The sequence below is a fragment of the Myotis daubentonii genome, chromosome 3 (genome assembly GCF_963259705.1).
Source record: "Myotis daubentonii chromosome 3, mMyoDau2.1, whole genome shotgun sequence".
NCBI lineage: Eukaryota > Metazoa > Chordata > Mammalia > Chiroptera > Vespertilionidae > Myotis > Myotis daubentonii.
Window position 1 is genome coordinate 53,828,713 of NC_081842.1, and position 22,264 is coordinate 53,850,976.

At 38.0% G+C, this 22,264-nt stretch overlaps 1 protein-coding gene across 13 annotated transcripts in view; it reads left to right on the forward strand.

Moving 5' to 3' along the window:
* Window positions 1-22,264, forward strand: part of DLG1 (discs large MAGUK scaffold protein 1) — a 308,802-nt gene that overhangs the window by 230,618 nt on the left and 55,920 nt on the right. For all 13 annotated transcript variants that reach the window (XM_059687457.1, XM_059687469.1, XM_059687460.1 and 10 more), the window contains one exon: window positions 4,571-4,673. In XM_059687457.1, coding sequence (XP_059543440.1) covers window positions 4,571-4,673 — 103 coding nt within the window. The remainder of the gene's footprint in view (window positions 1-4,570; window positions 4,674-22,264) is intronic.

Here is a 22,264-nt window from a genome sequence, read left to right on the forward strand (position 1 = left end):
AGTGTCACAAAGGGGATAGAGGGCACAGTTAGAGCAGTTTTTCTATACTATTGAAATTAAGTTAATTTAATTAGTATTTAATTTAATTTAATTTAGTATTAATCCAAAATAGATTATTTTATAAGATGTTATTTTAGAGAAATCACTAAGGAAATAACTCAAAATATGCATAATTTTAAAATGACCAGGAAATTACTAGTAAAATGATACACTAGAAAACATCTATTTAATAAAAGGTAGTAATAAAGGAATATAGGAACAAAAAAGATATTAAGGCATAAAGCAAATAGCAAAATGGATGAGATATAAATCTTACTTTTTTAATTACACTGAATGTAAATGGATTAAACACAGAATATGCCCTGGCCAGTGTGGCTCAGTTCAATTCCTGGTCAGGGGCTCCTACCTCCATTGCAAATTCAATCCCTGGATGTGGGAGAGGCAACCATTGATGTCTCTCTCATATTGATGTTTCTCTCTCTTTCTCTCTTTCTTTCTCTCACTTCCCCTTCCCTCTCTCCTCTCTTCCTTTTCACTCTCTAAAAATTAATGGGAAAAATACCCACATGTGAGGATTAAAACACAAGATATTGACAGGGTAGATTGAAAAACAAGATCCAACTGTTAAGTTTTCTACAAGGGACATATTCTATTTTTTTTTTTTTTTTAAATAAAAGCTATTTACTTTCAGCAGAGATTGAAAAGAAAAGGTTGGAAAAGAGACCGTGCAAGCAGTAACCAAGAAACACCTAAAGTGGCTATCCTAATATCAGACAAAGTAAACTTTAACTCAAAAATTGTTACTAAAGGTAAAGGACTTTTATAATATGTGTTACATAGATTATATATGGTATATAGTTGTATGTGTTATATAATTGTTGGTAAATTTCTAGAAAGACATAAACTATTGAAACTAGCTCAAGAAGAAATATAAAATCTAAATAGACCTAAATAATTAGGGAGATTGAATTAATCAAAACTTTCCACAAAGGAAAAAACCCAGGATCAAATGGCCTCACTGCTGTAGTCTACCAAAAATTTAGAGAAGAATTAACTCTTCCCCAAAAGGAATAGACATGAAGATCACTTCCCAACTCATTCTACAAGGCCAGTGTTATTCTTATGTCGAACCAAACAAGGACAGCACAAGAGAAAACTACAAACCAGAATCCTTTATGTATATAGATATTAGAATCCTCAACAAAATAGCAAAAGATCCAGCAGAATAAAAAAGAACTATACACTATCAAAATGAGGAATATGCATCATAATCAAGGGGACTTTAAAGAATGCATGGTTGGTTCAGCATACAAAATCCAACCAAAGAAGACACCATTTTGATAAAGGACATAAACCACATGAATATCTGTAGGCACCAAAAAAGCCCTTGTTGAACACCAATACCTTTACATCAGAAAAAACACAGAACAAATTAGGAACAGAAGAGAACTTCTTCAACCTTATAACAAGTCTCAGAAAAACTGATAGCTTACATCATACGAAATGCTAAAATACTACTAGAGTTTCTAGATAGGGCAAGTAGGCAAGAAATAGAAATAAAAGGCTTCTGAATTGAAAGGGAAAACCATCTCTGTTTGCAGATGCTATGTTCTTATATATAGAAAATCATAGGAAATCCAACAACAAAAAACTATTAGAACTAATAAACAAATTTAGCCATTTGTAGGACAGAGAATCACTATACAAAAACCAGTTCTATTTCTGTATATCAGCATTGGCTAATCTGAAAGTGAAATTAATAAAATGATTCTATTTATAGTAGTATCTAAAGAGTACTTAAATTCTATTTAAAAAGAGTAAAATACTTGTGGAATATTCATTACAATGGGATATTATTCAGCCATAATAAATAAAGAAGTATTGATACATGCTCTAAGGATGAATCATGAAAACATTTTTAAGTGAAAGAAGCCAAGCGCAAGTGGTCATACATTATAGTACTCCATTTATTTAAAATGTACATAATAGACAAATCCATAGAGTCAGAAAATAGATTAGTGGTTGCAAGGAACTAAGAGGAGAGGGAGGAGAGAAATGACTGCTAATAGGTATTTCTTTTTTTTGAGGGATGAAAATGTTTTGGAATTAGATCATGGTGATAGTTGCACATTCTTATGAATATACTAAATACTATTAAATTTTACTCTTTAAAAGTTGAATTTTAGCTCAGTCAGAGTGGCTCAGTTGGTTGAGCTTTGTCCTGGGCACCAAAAGGTTGCCAGTTCAATTCCCATGCAGGGCACATACCTGGTTTGCAGGTTTGATGCCCAGTTGGGGAAAATATGGAAGACAACCGATTAACGTTTCTCACATCTCACTCTCTCACTCTCACTCCCTCCCTCCCTCCCACTTTCACTCCCTCCCTCCCTTCCTTCTTCCCTCCTTCCCTGCTTTCCTCCCTCCCTTTCTTCCTCTCTCCCTCCCTCTTTCTTTGTTTCTGTTTCTCTGTCTCTAATTGCCCTCCCTTCTCTTTCTCTCAGCATGTCCTCAGACGAGGATCCTATATAATAAAAGGCTAATATGCAAATTGCCCCCTCGGAAGTTCGACCACTTGCTATGACATGTGCTGACCACTGTGGTGGGGGGGGGGGGGGGGCACAGAACAAAGGAAGGTCCCAGCCAGCAGCCAGGAAAGGGAGGCCCCGGCCAGCAGCCAGAAGGCCCTGATTGGCCCTGATCGCTGGCCAGGCCTACCCGTGCATGAATTTCATGCACCAGGCCTCTAGTTAAAAATGAAAGTATGAATTTTATGTAAATTATATCTCTTTTTTTAAGTGTTAGTATAGAAAAAGGACCCTGAGACTATTTACACAAATGTCTCAGTACAAGCATTTTTCTAAAGTATATTTGATGATCTTCCATTAAAATGTTCAGTGATATTTAAGAAAGTCTTTAACTTGTTTTCTTATTAACAGACTATTCTTTTTTTTGAATCTATATAGATTGTCTTCAACTCTTTTCTATAGCAAAAGGATTTGATGCTCAGTAATATTTCAAAATTGTGATTTTTCTCTACAATAATCAATGAAATTTTACCTTTCTTTATATTCCTTCCCTAATTTGTTCTCCTAGAAATTAGGAGGATTTTCTTTATGCTCAAAGTAGAACTATTTATATATTATATGAATTTTGTATAGCCCTCAGCTAGAGTAAAGTACTTGTGGAATATTCATTACAATGGGATATTATTCTCTAGTAAAACCACATTATATTACATTTGTTTAGATTAAGGTGTTTGGACCTTGGTTTTCACTTAAGAAATATGTGTGTTCTATAGTTGCATTATGATATCCTTTAAATATAATATAAAACACCTTACATGATTAAAATGTTCTTTTGTGTAAATTTTATGGTCCCTACAATTTCCAAAATTGGTATGTGATCATTAATAGGTTTTAGATTAGGTGTTGACCAAACAGGTTCTCATGTAAAAATTGTATGATGGTTTTTCTTTCTTTCCAAAAATGTTCAGTGACAGTCCTGACATTCTATTAGTTGCTGGTTTTTACAGGGGAAAAACTACCTGAATATTTAAAGTTTGTTACATTCGAATGTAACGCTCCATGAATGTCCTGTTAAATTTTTCTTACAAGGGAAAAAATACAATCTCTTAAGATATCTTTTTTTTTTAATATATTTTATTGATTTTTTACAGAGAGGAAGGGAGAGAGATAGAGAGTTAGAAACATCGATCAGCTGCCTCCTGCACACTCCCCACTGAGGATGTGCCCGCAACCCAGGTACATGCCCTTGACCGGAATCGAACCTGGGACCTTTCAGTCCGCAGGCCGACGCTCTATCCACTGAGCCAAACCGGTTTCGGCCTCTTAAGATATCTTGAAGTATATATTAGGTATTGCCATCCTTTCAGAAATAAGTTGCTTCTTATTCTGAAATGGAATTGATCACCTCAGTAATTATTTCACCCAGAAGGGCCCTTTATTCAAAAATGTCTCCTTACTCATTTAGGAACATTTACTCTATTTAAATGTAGTTAGTCCTTGAAATCTGAGTTACTTTAATTCTTTTAAATAATTGTTTTTCTATTAATTCAAAAAAATGAAGCTTTAATTTGGGAAAGGAATGAAGAGAATTGGAACTGAGATGAGAAATAAGAATGAAAATATGACAAGAGTTGAAAGGATGCTACAAAATTAATATCTCCCTCTCCCCCCACCCAGCCCCCCCTTGCTTGAAGTACTAGTGAGATGAAATGTACAAAATGATGATACATACTGATTTTTCAGGTTGTCAAATGAAGGTGCATTTCTCAAGTGATTGATAGACAACCTTCTAAAACACTTGGGGGGAAGTGTTTTGGTTTTGCTCATTTGAACTTAAAGTATTTTCAGTGAGTAAAATTGCTTTGATTAAAAATAATATTTTGTTTCACTGTACGGTAAATTTTAGTAAATCGGAACAAGAATATATTTTAGTTATAAAATAATTGCATATAGATTTATCTATGCCTATTTAAAGAATAGGCTATTGTGATTTCTAAAGAATATGATCATTTTCTTTCAAATTTAAAATTTGGTTTGATTAACAGGTAAACAGTGTTGACCTCAGAACTGCCAGCCATGAGCAGGCAGCAGCTGCTTTGAAAAATGCTGGCCAAGCTGTCACAATTGTTGCACAATATCGACCTGAAGGTAAAATTCTTGCTATCTATGATTATATTACTTCAGTTTTTAGAATTCTTCCTCTTAATAATGTTTTACTTTCCAAGCTTAAATTCCTTTTTTTATGTTTTGGTCTGATTTATTAGTCTGGTATATGTAGTCTGAATGTATAATTCACTATCCAGGTCAAAGTGTTTTTAATAGTATGTAGGAATTTCTATTTGCCAACTCTTTTGAGTATTCTACCATTATTTGGAGTAATTTTCATGTGTTATTTTTAAATATCAGTCCTCTAACCAGACACATATCTTTTAGTGAATAACTCAGTGATCCAAAAGGATAATAAAAACCATAATCAAAGATAGTGATATTGCCAAAGAAAATTAGGTCACCCCAGTTATTTCTAATTTTTGAATAAGATTATATTTACTGATACCAATGTTTAAGATCTTTTTCTAATAGCCTCTATTGCTATTTAAAATAAAAAGAAATAATACAAGTTTGGGATGTAATGTGTTTCTAGGTAGTGAAGTCTCATGGATATGACTTAACTAAGTTCCTAGGGGAAGAAGATGGTAATGGAAAATTTGAGTTCATGCCATATTAAACATATAATGTTTAATAAAATCTCAGTGGGATTTAAAAAGCTTAAACACCCAAAAGAATACATATCATCCTGGTTAATGTACATAAATAGCAAAGTGAAGAAGGAAAGAATGATGTGACTAAAGGAGCCAAGTGAAACATTCTCTAATTTAGCAATCATAAATTATATTTATGATTCTTTTCTTGGAGTGGAATATATTTTTGTAACAACATCTAATGTGTTTTTTAGCTAATCAAAATAGCATATTGAGCATTCCTTGCTATTTCATAATATGGGCAGTCTTGTAAAACCTCAGCAGTTTAGGTTCAGTAACTGAACATGGGTAAATTCATTTAGATAAGTGGTAAATTCCAAGTAAATTCACATTAACCGGATGAATAGGGATTAACATATGAAATCAGTGCCAATTTATTAATTTTTGTGAGAAACAAAGCTGCAAGTGGGGCTACATATGCTTTTATCTTCTGGCCAATACTTCTTGCCCTGTAGGTATACTTTATGGAAGCCAAGTTGTAATCATGGTTGCTTAGTATTATATAAAGCCACTCTCATTTATATGTTTACTAGAGGCCTGATGCACAAAATTTGTGCAAGAGTAGGTCTTCGCAGCCCCAGCGGCTGCCTCAGCCCTCACAGCCAGTCATGGCTTCGTCCTGAAGGTCGTCCCACTATTCGGCTGTTTGGTCGATTTGTATATTATGCTTTTATTATTACTAGTATAGATAAGGAACATAGACTATTTAGGAATGATTAAGGGTAAGTCAGTATCTTTTCCCTGGCCTCCCAGAAAACACACAAAAGCAACAAAGAAAATAAAACATATACACACACTTCTACCTATACAACTCCACCTAACATTAATCAAAACTAAGAAAACAGATAGACTACCTGGGTAACAAAAAATAGGTACAGTTGCTGAAGCACCTGGAGATCTATCTGATAGAGGTCCCACAGAAAGAGGAGGAGAGTGAAAAAACATGGAATGTTGAGAATGCTCAGTGATGGCAGAATTTAGAATGTGACAGAAAATTGGACTTCCTAAAGGTGAGAGGCTTGTTTTTTTGGTATAAAAACATTTTCCCTGTTTATGACATGCCTCATGGTAACTGGAGTGGCCAGGCTCAAGCCATCCTTTATGTGGTTTGGTTTAAAAAAGTAGAGGAGCTATATTTGGGTAAAGCAATCTGCCTTCATAGCATCAGATAATGTGATAGTCTTTTGGTTTTAAAAGCTGTACAGAACTTGTGTTCCCATCCTCCTGCACCCCAAAACTTTCTAGTCCAGCCAAATATCTTGTCCAGCTCATTAAATAATAAGTAATTTAAAAGAAAATAAGCCAGTCAGAGAAAGACAAGTATCACATGATCTGCACTCATATGTGGAATCTAATGAACAAAATAAACTGATGAACAAAATAGATCCAGAGACATAGAAGCATGGAACAGACTAATGAATCTCAGAGGGGAAGGCAGGAGTGGGTGGGGAGAGATTACCCAAAGAACTTATATGCATATATGCATAACCCATGGACACTGACAATATTGTGGTGAAGGCCTGGGGGTGGGGGCCATTTCTGGGTGGAGAGGGGCCAATGGGGGAAAGATGGGGGACTTCTGTATACTTTCAACAATAAATAAAAATTTAAAAATAAGTGACTGGCCTGGCATTCATACATAAATATTCATAAGAAAATGTGGAAACAGACAGCAAAACTTAGAAACAGGTAAAGGTTAGTCACACACAGACATGTATACACACCCAAAAAAAAAAAAGTTGGCATAAATTAGATGAAATTTTTATCTTAATGGTTTGTGTGTGTGTGTGTTTTTAAATTTTGCTTTATTGTTGAAAGTATTACAGATACCCTTTGTTGGTTTTTCCCATCGACCCCACCCCCACCCCCTTGATCTTAATGTTTTTAATAACTTATGTGTTCACTTATTCGAAAGTTGGCAAAGTAGAAATGTAAAAATAGATGTAGGAAAAGATGGCTTAAGAGATTAATTTTGAGCTCGCAGAACCCAGGAAAGAAGAAGGCAAACAAGTTATTTTACATTGGAACACAAAGACGCTGCAGAAAAATCAATAAGGGATATAAAGGATACAATACAATGTAAATAAAAAGAAACAAAAATAAAGCGAATTTTATAAGATACTAGGGGCCCAGTGCGCGAAATCGTACAAGACCCAGGACCCAGAGTCCCGTGGCCCGGCGTGACCCAGAAAAAGTCCTGCTGCTTCGGGAGGCAGGACCCAGAAACCCATCTGCGCCTCCGGGCAAGTCCTCCAGAGTCAAGTCCCCGCCCACTCGTGCACACTTCACCACACCCGCAGCCCCATGCACGCAGCCTCCTGCTGATGGGTCCTTACGGCATGATGGCGTGACAACCACAGGCTTTTTATGTAATAGATGAGAGAAAATATCAGCACTGGAAGACAGGCAATTACGTATATGTAACATATACATAATTAGACTTTCTGAGGAAAAGAAAAAAGATTTTTAAAGAGGAGAATAAATATTTGAAATTATAATGCATTCAAGAAAACTTTCCTGAATTAAGAAGGAATGAATTTTTATATTGATAGAAAATTGATTGATCAAAATTCAGACATATTCTAATTAATGTTTATCAAGGAAAAAAATCTTCACCATGGCCGGTTTGGCTTAGTGGATAGAGCATCAACCTTCAGACTGAAGGGTCCCGGGTTCAATTCTGGTCAAGGGCACATGACTAGGTTGCGGGCTCAATCCCCAATGGGGGGGGGTGTGGGAGGCTGTCAATCAATGATTCTCTCTCATCATTGATGTTTCTATCTCTCCCTCTCCCTTCCTCCCTGAAATCAATAAAAATATATTTAAAAAAGAAAAAAAAATCTTCTTGGAACCCGGGTAAAATATTGTTATAATAAGGGGGTAAGAATTGATTAATAGAAGAAAGAACTGCTCTAAAGCTTGGTGTGCATAGACCAGAACAAAGATGAATAGTTTCACTATTTTTCTATTTTTTGGCTTTTAACTAAGCTTAACGTACCCTTATGCACTAAACATACTTGCCACTGATGGTTGGCAATAGTGGGCTACCCTTTTCCTAGAGTAGTTATTGAATGGGCTCAGGAATCTCCCTTTCAGATTATCTTTTTCTATGCTTTTACTGTGTTTTTCTTTCTATCTTTTATTCTTTTTTATTTCCATAATTTTCTATTAATGAGCCTTTCTAATTGATACTTTTTCTTTAGTTCATTTAAAAGTTTAAACTATTCTAATCTTGATGGAGGCATCTTTATATCAAGGAGTATTTTCATTTACGTTTCAATGGAGAGGTTGTATTGAACTAGTGGCTGTTTGTTTGTTTGTTTTTACAAGCATTTGTCATCTCATAGCAGTGATTTTCAACCAGTGTGCCACAAGAATTTTTAATACATGCAATACCTGACTATTTAGTCAGGGGCATGGACCTCTTTTTCCTTAGCTTGTCAAATTAAAAAATGACAACAGGTGGGAATCTTAGGGGAGGTCTCAGAACAGGGTTTCAGCAGAATATTCATCAGTTTTCTAGGTTTGCTCTTTCAGGGTCCATGGTCTCCACTGATTGGTCACTGCCATGGCAGGGGGTCATCTGCAAGAGAGAAATAAAAGCCTCAAGACAAAGGACCCAATGCTTGTTCTCTCCCCCCACGCCCTTTCTTCCCCCACAGGCATGCATCTCCTAAACTCTAAGGGACCCCACAAGGCTTGCAACCAGGGCAGCAATGGGCAGTGGCAGTTCATCAGAGCAAACCCCCTGAGCCTGTCCCCAAGACTCCCTTTTCTCTGACTTTTTAGTGAGCCAAAACAGACCACCTAGGCCAGGGGTGGGCAAACTTTTTGACTCGAGGGCCACAATGGGTTCTTAAACTGGACTGGAGGGCCGGAACAAAAGCATGGATGGAGTGTTTGTGTGAACTAATACAAATTCAAAGTAAACATCATTACATAAAAGGGTACGGTCTTTTTTTTTTTTTTTTTTTAGTTTTATTCATTTGCCCACGGCTGTAGGCCCATTTCCTCAGTCCTCTCTTGTTTCATTGTCCCCAGCTTTAATAAATGTCCTCTAAAATTAAAAAAAAATTTTAAAGACAACAGCCAACACAACAATAGTTGTCCAGTGTGAATAAATCAAAATTATACCTATTTTATGTCAGATTGGTAAAAAGTCCTATATAATAAAAGAGTAGTATGCAAATTGTCCTCTCAACCACAAGTTCAACCAGGGGGCGGGGCCAGCCAGGGGAAGGGAGGGAGGCCCTGGCTGGTAGTGGCAGGCAGCAGGTGGCCAGGAGAAGGGAGGGAGTACCCAGCCAGCAGCTGCTAGGGACCCTACCAGTGCACGAATTTTGTGTACTGGACCTCTAGTATAATATATTTGTTGGTGTGCTGCAGAATTTTAGTAATTAGTTTATGTGCCACAAGATGAAAAAGGTTGGAAATTGCTGTCTAATAGTGATTTTCTGTAGCAGATTCCTAATTAAAAATTTTTTGTCTCTTACTTTCCTTGTCATATTTTTCTCCAACCAGCCTGCCTTCTTACTCAAAAAAATTTCCTTTTCTTCTCTAGACCAGTTATAATATTCATTCTCCTGTTATCAGCGTTGAGGTTCTTGGGTTTCCCAAGATGGAAATCAAGAGGAAACTCCAGAGAAATTCCCAGACATGTTTTATTAAGCTTATGCTTGGGCACATGGGAGGTAGCACAGAGGAAAGGAAGGTCCTCAGAACTGACTCAGAAGCTTGGTCTGCTTGGCTGCTTTTATAAGCTGGTGACTAAGTGGGCTCGGGTGAAAAGGCAGGCTTTTTGAAACGGGGCTTGTGAATTTTCCCTTTCAGGGTTAAGTGACTTCCTTTTACAGCTGCAGTGCCTGATAACTATGTTTGTATCTGCACTGTGGGGGGCAAGGTGGTGGACTTCTCATTGCAGCCACCCTAGGTAGGTTGTATAGCAGTCAAACCTTGATCAACTTTTTGTTGGGGAGCCAGGTCTTTGAACATTAACTAGCTCACCTGTGATTTGGGGCATGGGCCACTCTAAAAGTAAACCCTTACTTTCTTTGCTTCAAAAAAAGAAAAAGAAAAAACCTTGATCAACTGCATGGCAGTCAGTAGTTTTCAAAATATAATCTACTAGAGGCCTGGTGCACAGATTCGTGCACATTGAAAGGAAATAAATTAGAAGAAATATTTTAGAGGCCAGGGAGGGACCGCAGGAGATTGGCTCCAAGGTAAGTCTGGCCCATCTTGCCCAGTCCTGATTGGGGCCAGCCAGGGAAGGACTGCAGGAGGTTGGCCGGCTGGGGAGGGACCGCAAGAGGGCTCCAGGATGTGCCTGGCCCGTCTCACCCAATCCTGATCAGCTGGACCCCAGCAGCAAGCTAACCTGGTCAGAGCATCTGCCCCTGGTGGTCAGTGCATGTTATAATTACTGGTCGAACGGTTGAACGAACAGTCGGACACTTAGCATATTAGGCTTTTATTTATATAGGTTATATATAAAAGCTTAAACGACTGTTAAACAGAGTAACCGGAACAACCAGTCACTATGATGCACACTGACCACCAGGGGGCAGACACTCAACACAGGAGCTACCCCCAGCCCATAGGCCCTGATCGCTGATGGGGCCTACTGGCCAATCTCCTGGTCCCTGCCCCCAGCCGGCAGGCCCCGATCAGCAATCAGGGCCTGTGGGCTGGGGGTAGCTCCCAGGGGGGTCAAGGGCTGGCTCCCTCCTTGGGGCCAGTGGCCAACCTCCTGGGTCCCTCTCCTCAGCCCTGATTGGCCCACCACCCACCCGCCTCAGTCGCAGTTTGCCCCTCCCCCTGGCCAGTCCCTCCCCCCAGCTGACAGGCCCTGATTGCCTGATCGGGACTGGGCCCTGGGCTGGGACGGGGAATCAGGGGTGGGTGGCGACGGACATGGGCAGCAAGGGAAGGAGGCGGGGGGAGGTGGGGAACCGCACGGTGGCAGTGCACAGACAGTGAGGGAAGGAGGAGGGGGTAGGCGGAGAACCATGTGGTGGTGGCACAAGGGCGGCAATGAAAGGAGGAGGCAAGAAACTGCACTGTGGCAGCGTGTGGGTGGCGAGGGAAGGAGGCGGCGGGAAGGCAAGGAAACTGATGGGCCTTGATTGCCAGCCAGGCCTAGGGACCCCGTCCATGCACGAATTTCATGCACTGGCCTCCAATAATAATACATAGTTTCAAAACTCACCACTGTAATCCCAGTTTTGCCCCATCTGGTATAATTATGTATATATTAGAGGCCTGGTGCACGAAATCCATGCACTCGGGTTCCCTCAGCCCGGCCTGTGCCCTCTCGCAGTCCGGGAGCCCTCAGGGGATGTCCGACTGCCACGGAGGCGGGAGATGCTCCCGCCACCACTGCTGTGTTCGCCAGCCATGAGCCTGGCTCAGGGCTTCTGGCTAAGCAGTGCTCCCCTTGTGGGCGCACACTGACTACTAGGGGGCAGCTCCTGTGTTGAGCATCTGCCCCCTCGTGGTCAGTGTATGTCTTAGCAACCTGTCGTTCCGCTATCGGGCTGAAACTGGCTCTCCGACATCCCCCCAAGGGGTCCCGGATTGCAAGAAGGTGCCGGCCAGGCCAAGGTACCCCACCAGTGCACGATCCAGGCCAGAGAGGGACGCGGGATGTTGTTCAGCCGGGGAGGGGCTGCGGGAGGGCTCCAGGGCATGTCCAACCCATCTCGCTCAGTCCCGATCGGCCAGACCCCAGCAGCAAGCTCACCTACCGACTGGAGCATCTGTCCCCTGGTGGTCAGTGCACGTCATAGCAACTTGTCAACCGGTTGACTGCCCCCTGGTGGTCTGTGCATGTCATAATGACTGGTCGACTGTCTACCCCCTGGTGGTCAGTGCACATCATAGCAAGCAGTTGAGCAGCCTTAGTATATCATTAGCATATTACGCTTTGATTGGTTGAATGGACAACTGGACACAGCATATTAGGCTTTTATTATATAGAATAACTGTGTATATATGCAAAACATGTATATATTGCTTCTCCTTCTTAAATAAACAATAACATACACATTTCTCCAAGTTGCTTGTTTTACTTAATAGTGAGTGTACTAATAGTCTAACTGTAGTAATTGTAAGAACACTCCATAGTAGCATATACAGATGTTCCTCATTCTTTTTTTATAGCTATATAGTTCTTTTATTTTTAACTGTTAGATCTTTTTTTACAACAAAATACTGGTTGGGGATAGCCTTTGCTTTATTACCAATTTGAGAATTGTTTTAACAATTAAAGTGAGTAAACTTGTGATATAATTGAAGTTATTTGATCTCAATTCTGTTCATGCTGTTTTTTAGTCAAGCCTTTTATATAAATAGTTTATGAAAGATACTTTCCAAAGATGCCTGCATCCCATATGTTCTTGTGCTGTGTAACCTTGCTATTCCCCCATCAAGAGGCTAAGTCTCTCCTTGAATTTGGACCGGTCTTATTACTCATTTGTAAACAAGTGAATGTGGTAGAAATAATCATATGTCACTTGCAAGGTTAGATTATAAGAGGCCATGAAACTCCTGCCTGATTCGTTTGGGGTCTTGTTCTGGGAGAAGCCAGACACCATATAAGAAGTCTGACTACCCTCAAAACCCCATGCTTCAGAGGTCACATGTTGGTGCTCTGACCTAACACTTCCATCCAGGACCACCAACACACAAGACAAGGCAGGGTGAAGCTATTTTAGACTCTTCTACTAATCAGCTCCTCCACCAGCTGAATCCCATTAAGTGACCTCAGTCTATGCCACAACAACCATCCAGTCAAAATGCTGCCTGAATTCTTAACCAACAGAATCCATAAAATGGTTACTGTTTAATCCACAAATCTTTATAAAGCAATAGTAACTAGAACACAGTCTCACTGTGAAGCCTATTTGTATACACATACACAAAAAACAAGCCTTCATAAATTTATACAGGGGTGGGCAAAAGTAGGTTTACAGTTGTGGGTACTCAAAATAGAGCTTATTCTTGTGTTATTACTTATCAATTATTATTTTCCATACGAACAGCTGTAAATCTGCTTTTGCCCACCCCTATATATCCCTAGAATGTCTTACTTAAGGATAAAAAGAACTAGGGGAAAATAGCTAACTCTTCTCAATGATACTGTTAATTGTAGTGTTGGTGGTGGTATTTTAAGACCTGTGAATGTAATATTGGATAAAACAAGTAAGTCATCATGCAGTACTCTAATTCTGTTATTCCCCAGTATCTTGAAAACCAGAACTCTTATGCAAGGAAATTCATACAGATATGATATAGATTAAGTAAAAACCTAATGTTCTAATTTTTATTTTTTAATATAGTTTTATTGATTTCATAGAGGGGGAGAGAGATAGAAACATCAATGATGAGAGGGAATCATTGATCAGCTGCCTCCTGCATGCTCCACACTAGGGATCAAGCCACAACCTGGGCATGTACCCTGACTGGGAATCGAACCGTGACCTCCTGGTTCATAGGTCGACGCTCAACCACTGAGCCACTCCGGCCAGGCCTAAATTTTAATTAGAAGAACCAGTATAAATTCATGACTCAGTTTATATTTTTACCTATATCTTCATCCATAAATCTATCTGTATTTTAGCTGTGTCTTTACAGATTAAAAGATTTTTCCGAGTTGACAGTTGTTATACTAATCAGCCTACTAATGTTTATACTTTATATTTCCTATTATATTTTAAAGGACAATAAAAGAATGTTACATATTAATGTTGACTTTTGAAGAGTAACTTAACAATAATCATGCTTACTCTTTTTATTTTTAATCCTTACCCGAGGATATTTTTTACATTGATTTTTACGGGGGCGGGGAGGGGAGGCAATGAGAAACATCTCTGTAAGAGAGACACATCTATTGGTTGCCTCCTGCACACCCCGACCTAGCCAGAAATGTACCCTTTACTGGGGATTGAACCTGAGATCCTTCAGTGTAGGGGCCAACGCTTTAACCACTGAGCTTCACTGGCCAGGGCTAATCATGCTTAACTCTTTTTGTTGTTAATCCTCGCTGGAGGAAACATCAGGGCTCCTGTCTTTTTAAACTATACAAACTCCCGGACCACTTATTTGCTGTTGCTGTAAGACTAGTTTTATGAGAAAGTCTGATGGGATCTAACCTGTTTGTAAAATAGCTTGTTTGTAAAAGTAGAGAAAAAGATACTGTGTATAACCATGTAATTGCAGCATTTTTGAAAGAGTGCTTAAAGTTTTTATTATTACTAGATTTAGTAGTTTTTAATATCAGGGTTTAAAATAGTCCATCTTCAAAAATCACACTTTTGTACCAAAAAAATCATTTTTGTAAAGAACCTTTTTTGCTTTTATTACGTAAAAACAATTGAAAGGTAGAAAGCTTATTCGGTGCTAATTTATAGAATTTATTCACAAAAGTATCTTTTCTTGCCCAGAGTACCTTATTCTTGGCTAAGTTGGTTGAGTGTGATCACATGCACCAGGAGGTCATGGTTCAATTCTTGGTTTGGGCACATGCCCAGGTTGTGGGCTCGATCCCCTATATGGGGCATGTTGTAGTCAGTCAATCGATGTTTCTCTCTCATCAATATTTCTATCTCTCTCCTCCCTTTCTCTGAAATCAATAAAAACATACTTTTTAAAAAATTCTTCATCAGACCCAAAATCCCAAAACATTTTTAAAATGCCTTTTTCTGTTTTTTTTTATTTTATTTTTCAATTACAGTTGACATTCAGTCTTATTTTTTATTAGCTTTAGTACAGCATGGTATTTAGACATTTATGTTATTTATGAAGTGATCATCCTGATAATTCTAGTACCTACCTGGAACCACACATTATTCCAATATTATTGACTGTATTCCCTATGCTGCACTTTCCATTCCTGTGACTATTTCGTAACTACCAATTTGTACTTCTTAATCCCTTCACCTTCTTTACTTAGCCTTCCAACACACACACACACACACACACACACACCCTCCCATCATCTGGCAACCTTCCGTTTGTTCTCTATCTATGAGCCGGTTTCTGTTTTGTTTGTTCATTTATTATGGTATTTGCCTTTCTTACTCTGACTTATTTCATTTAGCATAATACCCTCTAGGTCCATCCATGTTGTCCCAAACAGTAAGATTTCATTTTTTATGGCCAAGTAATATTCCATCTTCTGTATCCAGTCATCTATTAATGGGCACTTATGTTTCCATATCTTGACTATTGTAAATTATGCTGCAGTAAACAAAGGGGATGCATGTATCTTCTCAATTTAATGTTTTGGATTTCTTTAGATAAATACACAGAAGTGGAATTGCTCGGTTATAATGTAGTTCTTTTTAATTTTTTGAGGAACCTCCTTACTGTTTTCCATAGTGACTGCACCAATCTGCATTCCTACCAATAATAGTGCACGAGGGTTCACACCCTCACCAACACTTGTTGTTTGTTGATATATTGATGATAGCCATTCTGATAGGTCTGAGGTGATACCTCATGGTTTTAATTTTCATTTCTCTGATGATCAGTGACATTGAGCATCTTTTCCCATGTCTATTCACCATCTGTATGTCCTCTTTGGAGAGGTGTCTATTCAGGTCCTCTGCCCACTTTTTTAAATTAAATTGTTTGTTTATTGGTGTTGAATTATATTAGCTCTTTGTATATTTTGGATATTAATTTCTTATTGATGTATCATCGGTGAATATCTTCTTCCAATCTATGGGTTGTCTTTTCATTTTGTTGATAGTTGTGTGTTGTTGTTTTTCTGTGCAAAAACTTGTGAGTTTGATGTAGTCCCATTTGTTTATTTTTCTTTTATTTTCCTTGCCCAAGGAGTTATATCAGAAAAAAAAATATTACTAAGAGAAATATCAAAGACTTTATTGCCTATGTTTTCTTCTTGGATTTTTTATGTTTTAGAGTCTTATATGTAAGTCTTTAATCCATTTTGAGTTTATTCTTGCGTATGGTGTAAGAAGGTGGTCTAGTTTCATCTTTTGCATGTATCTGTCCAATTTTCCCAACTTCATTTATTAAAAAGGCTATCTTTACCCCATTGTATGTTCTTGTCTCCTTTGTCATATATTCATTAGATTCCATATATGAGTGAGATCATGTGATATTTGTCTTTCTCTGACTGGCTTATTTCTCTTCCTTTGTCTTGTGTTAATTGACCACATAGGCATGAGTTTATTTCTGGGCTCTCTGTTCTATTCCATTGATCTGTTTTTTTACCAGTACCATGCTGTTTTGATTACTATAGTTTTATGCTATAATTTGATATCAGGTATCGTGATACCTCCAACTTTTTTCTTCTTTCTCAAGACTGCTGTGGTTATTTGGGATCTTTTGTGGTTTTACATAAATTTTAGGATTATTGTGATTCTGTGAAAAATGCCATAGGCATTTTGATGGGCATTGCATTGAATCTGTTGATTGTTTTGGATAGTATGGACATTTTATTGATGTTTATACTATCAATTTTTTAATTTTTCTTTATTGATTAAGGTATTACATATGTGTCTTTATCCCCCCCCCCCTTCCATTGGTTATGCTTATATGCATGCATACAAGTCCTTTGGTTGATCTCTCCCTCTTACCCTCACCCTCCCCTACCTTCCCTCTGAGGTTTGATGGTCTGATCAATGCTTCTCTGTCTCTGGATCTGTTTTTGTTCATTAGTTTATGTTGTTCATTATGTTCCACAAATGAGTGAGATCGTATGATATTTATCTTTCTCTGACTGACTTATTTCGCTTAGCATAATGCTCTCCAGTTCCATCCATGCTGTTGCAAATGGTAGGAGTTCCTTCCTTTTTACAGCAGCATAGTATTCCATCGTGTAGAAGTAACACAGTTTTTTAATCCACTCATCTACTGATGGGCACTTAGGCTGTTTCCAAATCTTAGCTATTGTAAATTGTGCTACTGTGAATATAGGGGTGCATATATCCTTTCTGATTGGTGTTTCTGGTTTCTTGGGATATATTCCTAGAAGTGGGATCACTGGGTCAAATGGTAGTTCCATTTTTAGTTTTTTGAGGAAGCTCCATACTGTTCTCCACAGTGGCTGCACCAGTCTGCATTCCCACCAGCAGTGCACGAGGGTTTCCTTTTCTCCGCATCCTCGCCAGCACTTGTCGTTTGTTGAGATAGCCATTCTGACAGGTGTGAGATGGTACCTCATTGTCGTTTTGATTTGCATCTCTCATATGATTAGTGACTTTGAGCATGTTTTCATACGTTTCTTGGCCTTCCTTGTGTTCTCTTTCGAAAAGTATCTATTTAGGTTCGTTACCCATTTTTCGATTGGGTTGTTTATCTTCTTTTTGTTAAGTTGTATGAGTTCCCTGTAAATGTTGGAGATTAAACCCTTATCGGAGATACATTGGCAAATATGTTCTCCCATGCAGTGGGCTTTCTTATTTTGTTGATGGTTTCTTTTGCTGTGTAGAAGCTTTTTATTTTGATGTAGTCCAATTTGTTTATTTTCTCTTTAGTTTCCATTGCCCTAGGAGCTTAATCAATGGAAGCATATACTGTGTTAAAAAATAGATAGTATAATAAGATATATCTTATTCTTATTTACAAATATATCTTATTTGTATCTTCTTCAGTTTCTTTCTTCAGTGTTTTATAATTTCCAAGTACAGGTCTTTTACATCCTTGGTTAAATTTATTTCTCAATATGTTATTTTTATGCAATTATAAATGAAATTGTTTTCTTGATTTCCCTTTCTTATAGTTTATTATTGGTGTATAAAAATGCAACCAATTTCCAAATACTATATTTTTGTATCCTACTAATTTGTTTATCAGTTCTAATAGTTTTTTGGTGGAATCTTTAGGATTCTCGATACATCATTTCATGTCACCTGCAAATAATGACAGTTTTACTTCTTCCTTTCCAATTTGGATGCCTTTTATTTTTCTTGTCTGATTTTTTTGTGGCTAGGACTTCAAATACTATGTTGAATAAAAGTAGTGAAAGTAGACAAGCCCGTCTTGCTTGATCTTAAGGAAAACACTTTAGGTTTTCCCCATTGAGTATGTTGTTAGCTGTGGATTCGTAATATATATGGACTTTATTATGTTCTCTCTATTTCCACTTTGCGAGAGTTTTTATTATAAACTGCAGGTCTCATGCACGAATTCGTGTACGGGTGGGGTCGGGCCGGCCCGCCCCTATTGGGGCCAGTCGGGGCTGGGCCAGCCGGGAGAGGGGACGTGGGAGGTTGGCTGGCTTTCCCCGCCCCCGATCAGGGTGGAGGGGCCGATTGGGGCTGCAGTGCTCAGCAAAGCAACCAGTTCCGGTCGTTCCGGTCGTTCCGGTGTTCCAGTCACTTGGCTTTAATATATATAGATGGATGCTGGGTTTTGTCAAGTGTCTAATGTCTTTCTGCATCTGTTAATATGATCATGATTTTAATCCTTCATTTTGTCTATGTGGTGTATCACAGTAATTGATTCATGAATATTGAACCAACCTTGTAAGCCAGGAATAAATCCCACTTATTCATGGTGTATGATCTTTTTTATCTACTGCTGAATTCAGTTTACTAATACTTTGAGGATTTTTACACGTATGTTCATCAGGGATATTGGCCTGTAATTTGCTTTTTTGTAATGTCTTCAACTGGTTTTGTAAGTAGGATAATGCTGTCATCATAAAATGAGCTTGGGAGTCTTCCCTCTTCTTGAATTTTTTGGAATTATTTGCAAGGAATAGGTGTTAATTCTTCTTTGAATGTTTGAAAAAATTAACCTGTGAAGCCACCTGGTCTAGGACTTTGTTTGTTGGGAGATTTTTTTTATTGCTGATTTAGTTTCATTGGTAGTAATCTGTCCATTCAGATTTTCTGTCTCTTCTTGATTTAATTTTGGACGATTGTAGGTTTTTAAGACTATCCAGTTTTTCCAGATTGTTCAATTTATTGGCATATAATTATTTATAATATTTTCTTATAATTCTTTTTGTTTTTGTCATATCAGTTGTCACTTCTGATTTTATTTATTTGGGTCCTCTCTCTTTTTCTTGATTGAGTCTGGTTAAAGGTTTATCAATTTTGTTTATCTTTTCCAAGAACCAGCTCTTGGTTTCATTGATCTTTATTATTTTCTTCCTTCTCAATTTTATCTTTGTTCATTGTTCTTTTTCAAGTTCCTTTAGGTGTAAGGTTAGATTGTTTATTTGAGATTGTTCTTGTTTCTTGAGGTAGGCCTGTACTGCTATGAATTTCCCTTTAGGACTGCTTTCTCGGTGTCATATAGATTTTTGGTGGTTGTGTTTTCATTTTCATTTGTTTCAAGTTATCTTTTGATTCCTTCCTTGATCTCACTCTTAGCCTTTTCATTGTTCTGTAACATGTTACTTAGCATCCATGCGTTTGTGTGGTTTTCAGGGTTGTGTTTTTTTTTCTTGTAGTTGATTTCTGTTTTCGTACAATTGTGGTCAGAGAAGATGACATGTTTTGTGGCTTAACATGTAGTCTATCCTAGAAAATGTTGTGCACTTGAAAAGAATATATATTTTGCTGCTTTCAGGTAAAATACTCTAAAAAATATATAAATTAAATTTATTTGGTCTAATATGTCATTTAAGGCTGCTTTGTGTGCTAGGGTGAGGGACTGCAGCATGGAAGGGTTACGGAATGTGCTAGGGGGAGGGACTGAGGCATGGAAAGGTTACCGATTGTATTAGGGTCCGGGATCCTGGCAGAGAAAAATTGCTAGATTGTCTTAGAAAAACTGTATTATGATTCAACCCAGCCAGGTATGACTCCGTTTACCTCCCCATTCGTACTTGTAAACTTTGTGTGAACCCTGCCAGTGCCAGGAAATGCTTTGTAGTGTTGCAGATAAAAGGCTTTGCTGTACCCTCCGTCGGCACTATAAGCTGCAAGGCTCCCAGAAGGGGGAGGGACGCAGCTGTAGTCAGCTGGCCAGCTTAATAAAGGCTCCTAAATTTAAATTCTGAGTCGGTGGTCTATCTCGCTGATTGAACCCATAACACTTTGTCCTTCTTGAGTTTCTGTCTGGAAGATTCATCCATAGATGTCAATGGGGTGTTTAAGTCCCCTGTTGTAACTGTATTATTGTCTATCTCTTTCTTTATGTCTATCAATGTTTGCTTTATATATTTAGATGCTCCTGTGTTGGGAACATATATGTTTACAAGGGTTATATCCACTTGTTGGGTTGATATAATGGACTTTGTTTTAAAGTCTATTTTGTCTGATATAAGCATTGCTACCCCAACTTTTTTTGTTGTTTTGCATGGAATATTTGTCTCCATTTCCTTACTTTAAGTTTATGAGTCTTTCAATCTGAAGTGGGTCTCTTAAAGTAACTATTGATAGTATGCAGTTATCATCATTGTATTATTTATATTTATAATCTTTTTCTTCTTCCTATTCCTGCTCCTCCTCCTCTTCTTCTTTCTTCTTCTTTCCTCTTCTCTCTTCTTCTTCTCCTTCTTCTTCGTTCTTCCTTCTTGCTTCTTCTTCTCCTTCTCCTTTCTTCTTTCTGCTTCTTGTCCCTTTAACATTTCTTGTAATACTGGTTGAGTAGCTTTTACTTATCTGGGAAGGTCTTTGTCTCTCCTTCAATTTTAAGTGAAAGCCTTTCTGGGTAGAGTAGTCTTTAGGTCCTTGCTTTTCATTTGTATCACTTTAACTATTTTGTGCCAATCCTTTCTGGCCTGAAAAGTTTCTATTGAGAAATCATCAGACGGTCTTAAGGGAGCTCCCTTGCAGGTAACTGCCTTTTTCTTGCTGTTTGTAATATTTTCTCTTTGTCTAACCTTTGGTATTTTAATTTACAATGTATCTTAGTGTAGGTTTCTATAGGTCCATCTTGTTTGGGACTCTGCCCTTCGTGGATTTGTATGTCTTTTTTCTTTGCCAGGTTAGGGAAGGTTCCAGTCATTATTTCTTTAAATAGGTTCTCAATCCTTTGTGCTCTTCTTCTGGTACCCCTCTGATGTGAATGTTGTTATTTTTGTTTTTGTTTTTGTTTTGTTTTTTCTATTTATTTATTTTTTTATTGTGTTATAGTTGAAATATCAGTTTCTGGTATACAAATTAATGATTTGATATTTGTATATACTACAATTAGATCACCACAATAAGTCTATTTACATTGGTCACCATACAAAGCTACAAATTTTTTTCTTTTTTCTTTTTTTTTTTTTTATTGCTTAAAGTATTACAAAGGGTATTACATATGTATCCATTTTATCCCCCCGCCCTAGACAGTCCCCTAGCCTCCCCTATCATCCAGTGTCTTATGTCCATTGGTTATGCTTATATGCATGCATACAAGTCCTTTAGTTGATCTCTTACCCCCCTACCTCCTGCCCCCCAACCCTCCCCAGCCTTCCCGCTGCAGTTTGACAATCTGTTTGAGGCAGCTCTGCCTCTGTATCTATTATTGTTCAAAAGTTTATAATGGTCTCTATTGTCCATGAATGAGTGAGATCATGTGGTATTTTTCCTTTATTGACTGGCTTATTTCACTTAGCATAATGCTCTCCAGTTCCATCCATGACGTTGCAAATGGTAAGAGTTCCTTCCTTTTTACAGCAGCATAGTATTCCATCGTGTAGATGTACCACAGTTTTCTAATCCAGTCATCTACTGATGGGCACTTAGGCTGTTTCCAGATCTTAGCTATGGTGAATTGTGCTGCTATGAACATAGGGGTGCATATATCCTTTCTGATTGGTGTTTCTGTTGTTATGTTTAATGTTACCCCAAAGGTCCCTTAAACTATCCTCATTTTTCTTTATTCTTTTTTCTTTTTGCTATTCTGATTGGGTATTTTCTATTACCTTATCTTCCAAATTGCTGATTTGATCTGCTGCTTGATCTAATCTGTTGTTGATTCCTTCTAGTGTATTCTTCATTTCTGACTGGTTCTTCTTTTATGATTTCTATATTCTTTTTTATGCTTACTATCACTTTGTTAAAGTTC